At 39.2% G+C, this 16,135-nt stretch overlaps 1 protein-coding gene across 2 annotated transcripts in view; it reads right to left on the bottom strand.

Annotated features, from left to right (window-relative positions):
- The window catches only part of TSHR (thyroid stimulating hormone receptor), a 161,399-nt gene that overhangs the window by 38,082 nt on the left and 107,182 nt on the right, over positions 1 to 16,135 (bottom strand). For both annotated transcript variants that reach the window (XM_007188703.2, XM_007188705.2), the window contains exons 4-6: positions 7,530 to 7,604; positions 4,983 to 5,057; positions 3,176 to 3,253 (exon numbers count right to left, since the gene is read on the bottom strand). In XM_007188703.2, the coding sequence (XP_007188765.2) occupies positions 3,176 to 3,253; positions 4,983 to 5,057; positions 7,530 to 7,604 (228 nt within the window). The remainder of the gene's footprint in view (positions 1 to 3,175; positions 3,254 to 4,982; positions 5,058 to 7,529; positions 7,605 to 16,135) is intronic.

Raw genomic sequence — 16,135 nt, 5'->3', positions numbered from 1 at the left:
GACCTATAAGAGGTAGTGCTGGCCCTTCTCTGAGGGTTGCGCTTCATTTCTTCAGTGCCAGAGATGTGTATGAAAGTTCTTAGGCCCTACAAGAAAACTTTACAGTACGTCTTATTTGGGACATGGAATAGTGTTTTCCAGTTTGAATCCCCATTCTCCAGACTTAACTCCTAGAGCTTTAAGCTGTTTCCCAGAAGCAGATTCACTTTAATGAACAAAGATTTGAAATCATTAAGGATTTTTAAAAAAATGTTCTACATATACTCAAAAAACTGGGGTTTCAGGAAATAGTTAACCCAATGTCAATGATGGAGGAATAAGTGCAGTTTCTCAAGATGAGCACTTTAAAAGACATTATTCATCTGAATGCATAGGTTTTATATTTTTCTCTTTAAAATGTTGTTTCACATTTATATTCATATTTTTAATCGTCAGGGTGTATCATACATTAAATGCTTAATTAAATGGTTGAGGACTGAATCAAATTGAACTTCAAAAACAAATCTAAGAAAATAGATAGACCATGGCCTTTTGGGGAAGTTTTAATGTTTTAACTTGTTGCTATGTTTCTGCAACTAATTAATTCATACAGTGATTCTAAGGGCTGGACTGAAGCATTATCTCCTCTATTTCCTAGTCAGGTTATTGAGATATGGAGGTGATTTGCCAAAGCCGCACTGATGCACAGCTGTCGGGAATCAGGGTTTCTGAACTCAAAAGCAATTCTTCCCACCCACCAAAAGGACACATCCTTTCTGCTGGAAAAGGAGCTCCAGCCTTGGGAACTCTGGTCTACACAGAGATGCATGGGGGTTCCTGGGGGCTACTGGCGTGAGATAAGAGAAGGCTGCCATGTCCACAATCAGGCACAGTGAGTGGCGATTGTAGCGGAACTCTGAAAACTACTGCAGTGCCTCCTGTGAACTCCGGTGACACAGTAAGAAGCACACAGGAGACTCCAAACTTGGAATTAGACCTGGCTCTGTCACTTCATAGTAGGTGACCCTGAGAACTTCTCAACCTCAATTATTCGCAGTTTTCCTTGTCTGTAAAAATATGATAAAATAATACCTAATCAAAAGGTTACTGGGAGGATAGAATAGCTATACATTTAACAAGTAAGGTGTGGACACTCATGAGATGACCATGTTAAAATGAATACCTTGAAAACTTGGATTTATCCTATGTAGTTGTGAAGAACTAAGAGGCAGTCCTTGTTTGTTTGTTTTTTGTTTTAAATAGTTACACAATGAGTTTAATTCCTGCTACTAAGGTGTCCTGGGGGAAGACTGCAATGCACAGGGACGCTAAGCACAGAGGCTGAGAAAGCTCTATAGGTAAGTTAATTTTTTCTGAACTAGAGTTCGTTAATGAAGATGTGAGAATTGTACATTTGGCATTTCTATTTTCCCAAACTTTGCTGAGAGGCCTGGACAATAAAAATGTTCTTTGTTGGAATTACATTTCAAAGATTAAATAAAACTCTTATTGGACAAGTAGGTCTCAAAAAGGGAAAATAGTGAAGAAAGAAAAACATAGTAAAGAAAGAAAGAACAAAGGGTTGCAAACTTTGATTGAAACTCTATCCTACCAGGAGTATGGGTACAAAGTTTGCTGTTGGACACATACCCTTTCACGTTTATAGTTTTTTGAGCCTGAGCTTTAAAGAAGCCAGGACTTTTGCAGGTATGTAGAAATAATCATCTGAAAAGATAATGGACAAGCTATGCCATCCCCACCTCTAGATTTCAGGAAAGTTAAGGTTCCTTCATTCAGAGGTTTATCAAATGCCTACTGGGCCCCATGCTGGGTGTGAGAAAAACAGCAGCTTTCACTTGAGAGGGCTGCTTGGGATATGGGTCCTTAGAAAAAGATGTTAAAAGGTGGAGGTAACATTCTGCAAAGAAATTGAGACTGGTGTTTATATACAATGAGTGGAAAATGGCACAATGGAAGGCTTTACAGAAGAGGTAAATGGCCTTGAGGTTTGGGGACTGAGCAGGCTAAAGCCCAGTCTTTGCTGTGCTGTCAAATGAAATGGTGGCTGAGGAGTCTCTTGTCTTATCAAGAGAGCTCTCCCCATTTTTCGAGAAGGATGAATGGAAATGCTCCACTGTGGATAGAGTCCCAGAGGTTGAGATAGCCTCACAGGGTCAAGACTGCTCGACTTGGAATGCTTGGAAACTGCCTCTTCAAAGAGTTGTGTGGAGGCTTGGATCAATTTTGCTGGGTGATAATTCAATCAGGTTTGCATACGATGAAGAACCCTTGGACTGTAGTGTGACTGGAGAAAAGGAGCTGGGTGACAATCTGGGCAAAACCTCCATCAGGCCTGAACCTGGGCAGTGGCACTGAAACTAGAGAGACGGAATCCTTTGGACGTAGTCCCAACTCTACTTTGTAGCTAATTTGATGAGAGGGGAATTATTTACCGGCTTGGAGAATTAACTTATCTTTTGTACCTCTATTAAATCTCCTTCATTAGAACATTCTGTGAATTTCCCTGATCTAGCATTTCTTTTGAACAACTAAAGAGCAGAACCCATTCAAACTCTGGAAAAATGATGATGTTTTCTATTCAATATCCCTTCATAGGAGCTTAATAATAGTTTGTGACAACACAGTTGAAGTATGAGTGCAGAGTATGAAAAGCCCTTAGCATCACGATTTTCTAGCTCAGTGACCTTGGGAAAGTCACTTAAATTTGCTTTAACCCCAGGTTCTTCCTCTATTCAATGGGAATACTAGAACCCAGACTATTATAAGGCCTGCAGGCCAAATCTGGCCCACTGGCTGTTTTTGTAAATAAAATTTTGTTGGAACATAGCCATGCTCATTAGTTTATATATTGTGGATGGCTGCTTTTGCCCTGCAATGGCAGAGTTGAACAGTTGCCACAAAGGCCATGTGGTCTGTAAAATCTGAATGGTCCTTTACAGATAAAGTGCGCTGACCACTTCTGTAAGGGAATACTCTCGTCTTGTTACCTAAACCACTTCGTCACCTGTAGAGCACGACACCATGAGGCACTACTCTTATTTAACTATGTGAAACCCTCGGTAGACCATAGAGCACATACTATATGCCAGTACGATTCTTGGATGGCCTGTGGAAATATTACAGCGACCCAAATAAATACTTCATTCTTGGCAGGAGTGGAACTGCCAATACTCACAGTGTCAAGGTTTCATTGCACAGGCCCTGAAACGCATTCGCAGGGATCGAAGTCATGTAGGGGTTGTCTGTAATTTCACTGCAGGAGAGGAACAAAAACACCTGGTGAAAAAAATGCTTTCTGGGCTTCCCTGGTGGCGCAGTGGTTAAGAATCCGCCTGCCATTGCAGGGGACACGGGTTCGAGCCCTGGTCCGGGAAGATCCTACATGCCGCAGAGCAACTAAGCCCGTGCGCCACAACTACTGAGCCTGCGCTCTAGAGCCCGTGAGCCACAACTACTGAAGCCCATGCACCTAGAGCCCGTGCTCTGCAACAAGAGAAGCCACCGCAATGAGAAGCCCGCGCACCGCAATGAAGAGTAGCCCCCGCTCACCACAACTAGAGAAAGCCCGCGCACAGCAACAAAGACCCAACACAGCCAAAAATAAATTTTAAAAAAAAATGCTTTCCTTCTGGAGCTGGGCTCTTGCTGCACATATGCACTTAAATAAATAACCTGACACAATTCAGTTTCATCATTTCTTTTTAGGTGTCATTGATCCTTCTTAGCTGTTGGTGGCTCAGAGGTCTGGTGAGGTGGTGAGAGCTGTCCTAGGTGGACATACGCTCAGAGCCCCACACGTGCAGTGAGCAAGCGAGCTTTGGGTGTGGGCTGACGTTCCTGACAATCCTCACGTGCAAGGGGAGCAGGTGGGTCTCAGAGATTTCTCATGAATCTCTGACAAATATTGTCCAGAGCAACTCGTTTTCTCAGCGTGTGGAACCCCTAAAAAGGGTTGCTAGAATGGGATCAATTGATTTCATTTCATGAGTATTACTGAAGTGCCCTCCACTTGCAAGACAGATACTCCTAGAGAACATTTCTATGCCAGTCTAGCTGCTGGAAGACGGCCTGTATTTTGAACTGAGCTCTTCTGCAGCAAAGAAGCACGGGCATTTTTTCTAACAAAATCCCAAGAGTTTGGATCCTGTCATTCTACATTTTGCTGATTCTATAGTTAAAACTCAATCTGTATTTCTCTCTGCATATGTCCTTTCACTTCTAAACAACTAGTAACATACTCAACTGTGTCATAGATTTTGGAAAAGAGCACCATGGCCCCAATCAGAAGTCACAGCAAGTAGTTTGAGCACCACTCACAAATGCTCCTTGGGACTCTCCTCAGAAAAAATCCCTTAGGTTTTCTATTCCTCAGTTTCCTCATTTGTTTAGTAGAAAAATTGTAACTTCCTTTTATGTCTTGTAAGGTGGTTGAGAGGAGCAAATATGATAACACATGGGAGAGTGAAAAGCTATGAAAAACTATGTGAAAAATAAAGTATCATCATTATCATCAAATTCCTTCTATTCAAACAATCCCAGCAGCAAACAAATATGCCATAGTTTCTACCATTAAAAACAAAAAAACAAAAAACCCTTTTCTCCGTATTCAGTATGCTCCAACTACTGAGGCATTTTCTGCTTCTTTTTTGTAGTAAAACTTCCCTAAAGAGTTTGTTATGGTCACTCTCTCTAATTCCCCCTTCTGGTTCTTTTTTGAGCCCACTCCAACCAGACTTCTCCACCCCCCAGAACCCCACTGGAAGCGTTCTCTTCAGAATCACCGATGCCCCGTATTACTAAACCCAATGGCCATTTCTCAGTCCTTGCTGTACTTCATCCATCAGTGCATTTGTCACAGCTGATCACTGCTTCCTCCTTGAAACAACTGCTTCACTTGGTTTCAACCAACCCCTCTGGCTGCAGCCTAGTTCTTGTCAGTGGCAAGTACAATATTGCCAAATATTGCATATGTGCACACTTACAGTATGAAGAATACATCAGTGGAATAAACTTTGGTCAGGTCTGGGAATACTCTAAGTCCAGTGTTGAAAATGCCACTAAAGTACATGAAAAAGAAGAACAAGAGAACAGAAATAAGGTAAGAAAATCAACACATAGGAAGTAGAATAATGTAATAGCTAAAAGTATATGTTCTGAAGTCAGACGGATCAAATCCTAAGTCCTTCATTAATATCTGAGAGACCATGGCAAGTTCTAATCCTTGGATGAAATGATGCTCCCTGATGGTACAAGAATCTAACCCAGTCCACCAGTGTCAATACATCTTTTCTGTTTAGAAGAATCTGGGGATTGTTTGAACCAAGTGGGATTCCTAGAAATAGGAATTCAGGTTTCTTTTCGTGTGTGTGTGTGTGTGTGTGTGTGTGTGTGTGTGATTTCCTTGTTTTAACTGGAGGACATTATGCGTGTGTTGGGGGGAAGGGAGGGTAGAATAAGGAGAGGATGGGACAGGAAGACAATATAATTACCCAACTCCAAGCCAGGCTTATTCTTTCAAACTCTACATTATATTGTGTTCATTATTTTACCAAGAATGGTATTCCCATGGCAGTCACTTGAGAATACCATGGCAGCAGTACCATAAAAAATATGTCCAGATAAGGGAGGAAATCAGTCAAAGACAATATCTTCACTCTCCAAAGCTGTGTCATCAGGGCAAAATGTCAAGATTAAAACGTGCATTGACAGCATGAATACAAAAACTCTCAAACTCTGGATGCCTCTCAGACTTAGTTGGTTTAACACTTCTTGCAGCTACTAGAACATAGGTAGTGGGTTTAGTGATTTTTTTGAGAGCTTCGGTATGACGTGGTGAGAACTTGTAACTACCAGTAAATCTTTAAAGAAAGTCTTCCAGTAGAGAAAATTCTAGTCCCATTGCTGTACCATCAAAGGCAAATTCTGACCTGACTCCTTCTAGAGGAGAAGGCATATGATTTGAAGAGGAAGCAGAGCCTGAGTTCTCAAAAAAGCAAATGGGACATTCCAAATAACAAAGGAGAGATGTAAGATTCCATGACATATATTTGAAGAACAGTAAACAAACTAGTTCAATTGCAACAGCTGTTTATGTGGAAGAGGGGGGTGGGGAGACCCAGAGTTAAGTGGGGACCATATTGAAAAGGGCTGGAAATGCCATATTAGGGACTTGGACAAAGACCTGTCTATTCTTCAAAACCCCAAACAAGTCCATCTCCTTCTGGATGTCTCCTCTAATTACCTGCACCCCCAGATAATGTATGTACCTCTTATTTGTCACTTGCCATTGTTCTCCTAGGGGAGGAACTTTTCAATTCCATATATAATATCTTCTTTAACTAGATTGTAAGCTTCTTGAAGGCAAGGACAATGTTTTTTTTATCCTACATGTTCCCCACTGAGCCCTGCACATAGTAGGGGACCATCATATCAAAGAGTTACTGAGGGATTGAAACTCAAAGTCCACACAGGAGTGATTGCCTTGTGCAATAAATTTTTATTACTCCCCAGATACCCTTTCAGCCACATTTCGCATGCATATCCTCTTCTGTTCTCCTGGCATCTCCCACCCCTACCTCTTCAATACTGAACTATTTTTCATTCCCCAAACAAGGCATGTGGTTCCACAACTTTGTATCTTTACCATGCTATCCCATCCACTTGTATTTCTCTTCTACCCCTCCCCCTCCTTTTCCTGGATAAACTCTATATTCATCCTTAAAGACTAATTTCATAAAATACATTTGGATATATACTTTTATTTAAAATCCCTAGATGGAAATGAACTAATATGTTAATAGTGATTATTTCTGAGTATAGGGATTAAGGTTGGCTTTTTTTTCTTCATAATGTTTTTGCGTTCTAATTTTTTACAACGCATGTGAGCAGGAAAGAAGGGAAGAAGGGAAGGTACCCAGAAGGTACCTGAGGCCATACACACACATCCACTGAACACACTTCCTTGAGTACCTAGGCAGTAGGCACTAAGCAGTAAAGATACAACAAAGAACAAAAATGTTGTGGTCCCTGCTCTCGTTGAGGTTACAATTAGCTCACAAGGTGTCACCAAAGCAAAGCAGTAAGCGCTGTCCCTTCCATGTTTGTCCCCCTAGCTCTAAGAGATTAGGTTTTACCCTTTTTTGTTTTCTGTTTGTTTTTGTGTAACAGTCATTCTAATATTGTGATACCCATTTCCTAACAAAATTGACCGGTGGGCTTTCAGAGGTTTTCGTTTTGTTTTGTTATATTCATTTAAAGACCATATATACATGATGGCATTTTCTCCCTCATGTCTCTTGGGGCAGGTCTCTGGTCCCAGCATTATGTGTTGACTTTTGAATAGGTTTTTAAAATGTGGATCATTTCACCTGTTACCTTGCCTGATGGGAAAAGGTGGGGAGTAAGTCACAGGATGTGATTTGCCCCAGGCCACACACCACTAAAATGGCCCGCATCATCCTAGGGATATTCCTACATTATAATTCTCTTAAAAAAAAAAAAGGTAGGAAGGGACAGGAGTTAATACTTACAGGAACTTTAGAAGGGGGAGCTCTTTTAGGGCGCCGTGGTCTATGTAAGTTAAGCTTCTGGTATTCCGAATCTCTCTGTAAAAGTACAAGAAATATATTCACTGTAATATATCCCTTTCTGTTCTTATAAAAGATAAAACAGCATAAATCAGGTTTAACAAATGTTCCTGAGACGAATACATATTTATGTGGTGCCCCAGGGACTTCTCCTCCCAGGAGCCAGTCCCATCCACAACAAGCTACTTTTGGCTCCTTTCAGGGACACAATGGCTGTTCAGCTCTCATCATTGGCTTAGTTTCAATCCATTTAAATTTTGGGGCGACCTTTCTCTTATCTACAGTCTCAGAGCCTTTTTCTCCTTTTAGATTTGAATAGAAAAGAAAAATCTCTCCAATGGTTTCTTGAGGGCAGATATCTTTATTATTAACAACAGCAAGTACCCTGGCCCTGGAGTGGGGGTCTGAGTGGATTATATAACGGATTACAGCAAGGGAATAAGGTCAGTGAGGCTCCTCTGTCAACTGCTATTTCAGAGGCAGTAGAGGTAGTGAGTATTAAGAGTGCATTTGGGTTTATTTTTCTATATCAGTAATTTAAAGCTCTTGAGCACATGTGATAATATCATATATGTCTATAACTTATCTACTTAGGTTTATATACATGCTAATCAAAATGCACAGTTAGCATTAATGAAATTAGTGCCTGTTTAGAAATAGGCTCTCATTGGTAGAATTAAATGTATTCAATATGTGTCGATTGGTTAAAAGAGTTTAAAGGCCCTCCCTAGGCTTATGTGAAGAGGGTAGGAAAACTTAGGAAGACTTATAGTCTATCCCCTTCTGAATGGCACCTAAGGCTTGATTCCTAAAGGAACCTGCACCTAGTGGTTGCTGATAACAACTAGAAGACTTAGAATCTGGCCTCTGGGATTTTTTAAACAGTTTTACTGAATGAGAATTTCCATTAACTTCATGCGTTGTGATTAGATACAATTAGATGATGTTTAGTAAACTTATAGAATTGTAAAATCAATCATCATCACAATCCAGTTTTAGAACATTTCTATCAATGACAAAAATAATCATATGCACATTTGCAATTAATTCCCACTCCCTGCCTCTTGCCTAGGAACCACTGATCTCCTTTCTACCTCTAAATTTGCCTTATGTGGACAGTTCATATAAATGGAATCATAAATATGTAGTCTTGTGTGTCTGGCTTCTTTCATTTAACAGAGTGTTTGTGAGGTTCATCCATGTGTAGCATATATCAGTAATTTGCTCCTTTTTATTACTGAATAGTCGGATGGACCTGAGATCAAATCTTGGCTCTGCCACTTCTGGCTACATGACCTTGGACAAGTTCCTTGACCTCTTTGAGCCATAGTTTCCTCATCTGTAAAATAGGGACAATAATAGTGCCTCTTTCATAAGACTCTTATGAGGGTCTAATAATGTCTATAAGGGGTTTGACATGTGTCTTAGCTTATGGTGAAGGCTCTATAGGTGATAGTTTTATTATTGTTATTCTCCTGAGTGGAATGAAAGCTGGAGCAGACATTGGAGACTTGGGGTTGGAGGTAATGCAATGTTTTCAAAAATTTAAAAACATAAACCAAACGAACAAAAAAACCCCACTAGGTTTTGCATTTGACAAAGGACAGTGGATATGAAACAGACCTTGGAAAAGAGAGAGTGGCATTAACTCTGAGAACAGAAACCGTCTCCCACGTCCCCCACCTCAGCTTACTGTCTATTAAGCATAACCTTCCTGGTCCCTTGTCTTCATTAGCATAACTTTTGCCCAGGGAAATAACTTTATTATTCATTTTGGGAACTTCTTGAAAGACCCATCAACGCTTCAACAGTTTATATCCCAAAACTCTTAGAAACCCTCACCTCAAAATCTTTGCCTTGTTGTGTTCACTAATCCTAAACTATCATATCACGATCTTTATCCAACCAAGACCCTGCATAGAAAGACCCACTTTAAACTAGATGGTTTAAATTTTGCTCTGGCTTGAAACTAAAAGCCCTGCATCCCTGAAACTCCCTTTATCCTGGGTAAACTCGGACCATTGGCTACCCCACTGCACACTCTCATAGCAATCCCACCGTGCCCCTCTAAGGCTATCAGACTCTGTTGAGTTGAGATGCTCTGTGTGGTGAACAGTAAACTCCTTGCCAGAGCTTTCCATTTGGAGAGGACGGGTCGAACGTCTGTCAATCAAACGTAAACTAGTTAGAAGAGTTTGACAACTGAGTGTGGTTTGCAGTCTGGAAAACTGCTCCATGAGTGACTATTGTTGAACAAGTGAACTTGAGTGAGCAGCCCAAGAGAATGTCACAATAAAAGAGTGTAGCCTGGCTGAATCAACTTTAGGGATAGAGAATGAAAGGGAAATGAACCACAGCTGTTGGTTACAGCTGATTAAATGAGGCTGGCAACCAACATGGCGGCTGTAAGAGAAGAAAGAGGTGAGAGAGGCTACAGGCAGAGAGGGAGATACAAAAGAGGAGATGGATTTTTCAGGGAAAATGTATGAGTGAAAAAAGGGGAAAGATGGACAAGAGATACCGCAAGAAAACACCAGGCAAAAGAAGCCACCTTCTGAGGTAAGTGGTTAACACTTGTTCGCAAATGACTTTTAAAATATCTCTGCTGAGAGAAAGATAAATACTGTATGAAATCATTTACACGTGGAATCTAAAAGTGCCAAACTCAGAGAAACGGAGAGTAGAGTGGTGGTTACCAGGGACTGGGGTGGGAGTGTGGGCAGGGGACTGGGGAGATATTGGTTAAAGTGTACAAGCTTCCAGTTATAAGATTAGCAAATTCTGAGAATCTAATATACAGCATGGTGATTATAGCTAATAATACTGTATTATATCATTGAAAGTTGCTACAAGAGATCTTAAAGGTTCTCACCACAAAAAATAAATGGTAATTGTGTAATGGGACAGAGGTGTTAGCTCATGCAATGGTGGGAATCATTTTGCAGTATATGAGTATACTAAATCAACACATTGTATACCTTAAACTTACACAATGTTATACGTCAATTATATCTCAATAAATCTAGAAAAATAAAATCTCTGCTGAAACAAAGAAGGGGAGTGGGGCATGGACTGCCAGTAGTTTAGCTAAATGGAGACCGATGTCAGAAGTGAATGCAGCTGGTATAGCTGTTTCAAAAAAAAAGCAATGGAGGTGTAGAGGTAAGTACCAGAAACCTCTGATAAGAAGGAGGAAATAGGAGTCCAAACTGGAATGAATTCCAAGAATGCCTGGGAGGGTGAATTTGAATCACACAATTTTGAGTAAAGCAATTATGGCTCAAGTGTGCAGGAGGCCAGATATGCTGCCAGGATGCTGGGGACACCGAGAGAAAGAAAACCTATATGCAACTGCAGCACAGGGGGTTGGAATAGAGATGTCCTGCAGGGTGAGTCTGAAGGAGAGCTGAAGATGTCAGTGCCTCTGGGTCAGCAGCCTGGGTCCCTGAGTGACTGCATGGAGGGAGGCTACCCTGCCCACCTGCTCATCTACCCAGTGCTGTCTCGTAAAGAAGAAATAAACCTGTTACCTTAGGCTTTACACATTGTTATTTTTGTCTATTTCTTACAGTAACTAGCCTACCCAAACTCATACAATAAGCATCAATAAATTCTTAAAATACAGAGCACATTGTTAATAGTGGTCATCTCCAGGAGAAAGGTTTGGAGGCTAGGAATGTGTGAATTTCACTTTTTATTTTATCTTGTTCAAATGAGGAAAAAAATATAATAAAAGCCATGCAAAAAAAAAAAACCACCCCAAATTAAAAAAAAAACCCAAAGCAATATATATCCTATATAAAAAATTTTAATATGCAGTGCCAAATAGTCTGCTTAAATCTTCAAGTATTCTCTTCCACAGAGTGGGGCGATTTAGCTGTGTCAGGGAAATACTTGAGGATCTTGAAGCTTATTGAATAGAAAAAAGCCCAGCCTTGGAAAATTATAAGGCGAAAAGGGATTGGGTATATTTATTACTCAGAACAGTTCTACCAGTGAGGGAATAGAAGAACTGATTTTAGAGAAGCAGGTAACATCATCCTTATTTTGCAGACAAAACAATGCAGACACTTAGAAAGGTTAAGTGACTGATCTCCTGTTACACAGTTAGAGGCAACTCTGGGCCTTAAACTAGGAATTCTAACTCCAAATACAGCTTTTTTTTTTTTTTTTTTTTTTTTAAATGATGTTTAAAGGAGATCATTGACCAGAGCTTAAATATAAATACTCATTATTGCTTAATTTTCCTTCATTGGATTTCACATAAAATGGACATTTAGATGAAAAGTCTAATAATGATGCCCAGTGTGCAGTGTTTTCACAAGACAGCAGATTGATAATTTAGCATATATTAGGTTCATTTAATCATACGTCTAGATTCTGGATTTTTTTCTTCTTCTGAGAAATATTTGTTAATTCTCAATAAGAGCCAAAAATAGAGAAATTGGTTTGTTTAAAACAACTGGCATTGTGGCAGTTACTTAGTACGCAGTCTAAACCGAAAGAACAGGAAAATCAGCAAGGTGAGAGAAGGGAGTTCTCAGGTTGGGGAGGGAGCAGCCAAAAAAGGGGGAAATGAAGGCTTAAACCCTCCTATGAAGGAACTTTCCAACTACTGATTTTCTTCCATTGTCCTGTCCCCCCTCCCACCTCAATTATTCAATAGGCATTTGTCCTGGCATTTGACTGTGATCCTCAGCCTTAGAGATATTTGTCTATACCCTAAACATCTCCAGCGCATGAATGAAAAGCACGCCAAACTGGGAAAGAATTGAGGGCGATAATAAAGTCGAGTTGGCATTTCACCTGCAAAGTTAGATGGGACCAAGGGTGATAGGAAAGCTTCAGACTCCCACCGGGCACGGAGACTGAATTAAAGTAAGTGAAGAGAAGAGAAGCTGCCCCAGTCAGCATAGCTGGACTCTTAAGAAATACAAATGCACTAATGTGTAAGACTGTGTTGTTTAAAACAAGAAACTGAGCAAGAATATTAACCAAAAACCTAGCTCTCAGCCAGTCCCAGATCCTTTGCAACTCTTATTTCAATTTGATTTTCAGGGTTTTTTTCTAGTCTGCTTTTAAGTGGCAATGGTTCAAAAAAATGGGAGGCGGGCCACTTTGACTTTGACTAGATCTGCTTACTCTAGTGAGTGGAGTGTGGAGAGATTCGTTAAAGTTAAACACATAATTAGTGGACATCTATCATGTGCAACTTTACTGCATGCTCCAGGAGGTGTAGGCAAGTAGCAACTAATTATTTAACTACTTTAAAAACAAGATGTGAACATGTTGGCAAAGCCAGAATTTTGTTACTTTAAATGCTTTAAATGCTGTACTATACCGGATGTGAAAACTGGGACGAAGAATTAAGTAAATTAATGTTGAAGTAACATTTTGTGATAGGCTTTTATCACATAATAAATCACCCATGTATTTTAACATCAAGTATTAATTTCAAAATTAATGCATATTGAAGGACTCCTTAATTTTTAAAAAGTTTATTTCATCTGACTCTAAAGATAATATACATATATACATTGTAAAACTTGTAAACACTTTCACATCAAAAAGATGTGAAATCTCCCATCATTCCATGATCCAAAGAAAATCAGTTTTTTTCTCTCCGTAGATATATCTGGTTGTTTTTGTTGTTGTTTTAATAGCATGTGTCAAAAGCAGTTCCTCTGAGATTAGTCTATGACAAAAGATGTCTAATGGTTGCTCAATATTTCATACTAAACCATTCTTCTACCTAAGCGTTTGAGTAGTTTCCAAATTTTTGCTATTATAAATTAATTCTGAGACAAATGGCTTTTTATGTGAACTTTTTTCTCACTCCTATGTTTATTTTCTTAGGGAAAAATGTACTGAAATGGAATTACTGGGTTAAAAAGTACAAGGCTGTCAAAGCTCTTGTATATATTTGATCCTCAGCTTCTAAAGTCCTGATTTTTGGACTAACACTCATTTTTCAGTGATAGTCTATAAATTCACAGAATAAGTTATTTCCTACATTTTCTTTTTTTTAATTTAAGATAAGAGTAAGTTTAATGACTCAAAATTATTGAACAACTTTATCCTAAAATGCTTATTAATGGATCAATTTTAGTTTAGGAGGGACTTCTTCAACACCAGATTACAGTATTAAAAAATACTTGTTGTAGTCACATTTTTCTAAAATGTAACCCAGACATGGACTGTCCCATCATTCTTCTGTTCCATCATGCTTGCCTGCTGATAATAAGGAATCCACTCACATCAGAAAGTGAGCAATGTAGATTTTACTGAGGATTCGTAAGTCAGGGGAGAGGTTTTACACTGTATACTCCAAAGTTAACAACTTATTCCTCCCATCAGACTTTTCTGAGTTTTATTGTCTCTGCTACTGTGTATCAAGGCTTTTCAGTGAGAAATATCTTAATTATTCTACTGTGATAATTATCGATAAAGTATTTTACCACTAACATTCAATTACATAACTGGGGAAAAATAATCTATAGTGGAAGGTGATATTCATGATTATGATGCATGTTTAATTTATTGAGGAATTTTAAAAATAGATGCTAATTCAAAGAGAGTTTATAAATGTTCAGAGTTTTGAAGCGGATTGAGGAAAATGTAAGTTTATCAGCAGATTTTCCACTAGAAATAGAACATTATAAAAATGATTTTTCATTTTTTCAATTTATTTTTTTCTTTATTGGGATATAGTTGCTTTACAATGTTGTGTTAGTTTCTGCTATACAACAAAGTGAATCAGCTATATGTATACATATATCCCCTCCCTCTTGGATCTCCCTCACCCCTCCACCGCCCATCCCACCCATCTAGGTCACCACAGAGCACCGAGCTGAGCTCCCTGTGCTATAAGGGGGTTCCCACTAGCTATCTGTTTTACACATGGTAGTGTATATATGCCTCGAGGATGTATACAGTTACTTTCATGATTATTTAATGATCAGGACTAAGACTGGTGCTCCCAAAACCTCCAATAAATCCACTTGATTCAATTCAATGAATTAGCAAAATTAAGTCTTATCTCACTATCTGCTGTAAATCACACGTTTTACCTACCCAGTTGTAGAATTTTTATTTACTTGTGGTTTTTAAAAAAATCCACAAAACAAAAACAAAACCCAAAAAATCTACAAAACAGTAAAAACATATTTCTGAGGGTAGCACTTTATTTAATTATTTCTTCTTTTAGTTAAAGAGATATTTTGAGTTTGCATTGGTTCTGGAGGCAGACACTCTTGGTTTCAAATTCTGACTCTGAAATTTCTTAGCTGAGTAAACTTGGGTAAGAGCCCTGTGAGATACTTATTACCATCTTCATTTTACATAGTGGAAACTGAGGCTTAGTATGATTAAGTGGGACAGTATATGTGAAGCACTTTTAGCAGAGTGCGTGCCCATAAAAGGCATCCAGGAATTGGTAGCTACTATTAATAGGAGTAACAACAGCAACCATCTACTGTATGCTATTGGCTTCCTTGTAAAGGAAATGAAATAGAAGATGGATGTGGCTAGTGTTTCATCAATTTACAGTTATAAATCTTTATCATATGTACACTTTTGGGTCCAACCAGTATCCTAGCTGAAATTTAGAACTGAGGAGAACTGATTTGTAACCACTTAGGACCCTCAATAATTTGCAAAGTAACCTGCCATTCTTGTAGTTTTCTATTACAAATTCTCAGTGTCCCACCTCTTCTGGCCATCTATTGCTGCATAACAAATTACCCCAAACTAAATGGCTAAAATAACAACCATTTTATTATAGCTCACAATTTTGTGGATTAGGATTTCAGGCAGTGCTAAACTGGGAGATTTTTCTGCCCCATGTGGCATGCCCTAGGATCACTGGTTGGTATATAGCTGGTGTCTGGATCAATCTGGAGGGTCCAGGATGGTTGTGCTTCTATGCCTGGCTCTGATGCGGGTTGTTAGAAGGCTAGGTTCAGCTGGCTGCTTCTCCGTCTCCACGTAATCTCAGGGCCTCCCCATATGGTCTTCCCATCAGTGTAGCTGGACTTCTTACATAGTGGTTCAAGGCTCCAAGAGTCTAAATTAAAAGCTGCCAGTTCTCTTAAAGACTGGGCCTGAAAATGCTTGATGTCACTTCCACCATAGTCTGTTGAAATATTGGGCAAAAGTTTCAAAATTTGAATAAAACCAGAAATCCATAGATCCAGGAAGTTCAGCAAACTCCAAGCAGGTTAAAGACAAAGAAAATATCACCTAGGTACATAATTTTGAAAACCAAAGATAGAGAGAAAGACTGAAAAGCAGCCAGAGATAAATGGACATGTTACCCATAGGAGAACAATGATGAGAATATGAGTGAACAATGGAGGCCAGAAGACATGGAAAGATACCTTCAAAGGGCCGAAACAAAAAACTGCCTTGCTAGAGTTCTATACCCAGCAAAACTAATTTTTAAATATTAAGGTAAAATAAAGTTATCCTCAGATAAATGAAAGCTGAGAAAATTTGTTGCCAACAGAACCACACTAACATGCTAAAAGAAGTTCTTCAGGCTAAAGGGA

The sequence above is a fragment of the Balaenoptera acutorostrata genome, chromosome 3 (genome assembly GCF_949987535.1).
Source record: "Balaenoptera acutorostrata chromosome 3, mBalAcu1.1, whole genome shotgun sequence".
Classification (NCBI taxonomy): Eukaryota; Metazoa; Chordata; class Mammalia; order Artiodactyla; family Balaenopteridae; genus Balaenoptera; species Balaenoptera acutorostrata.
The sequence above is the reverse complement of the archived record's forward strand: the minus strand, read 5'-3'. Positions and strand labels throughout refer to the sequence as shown.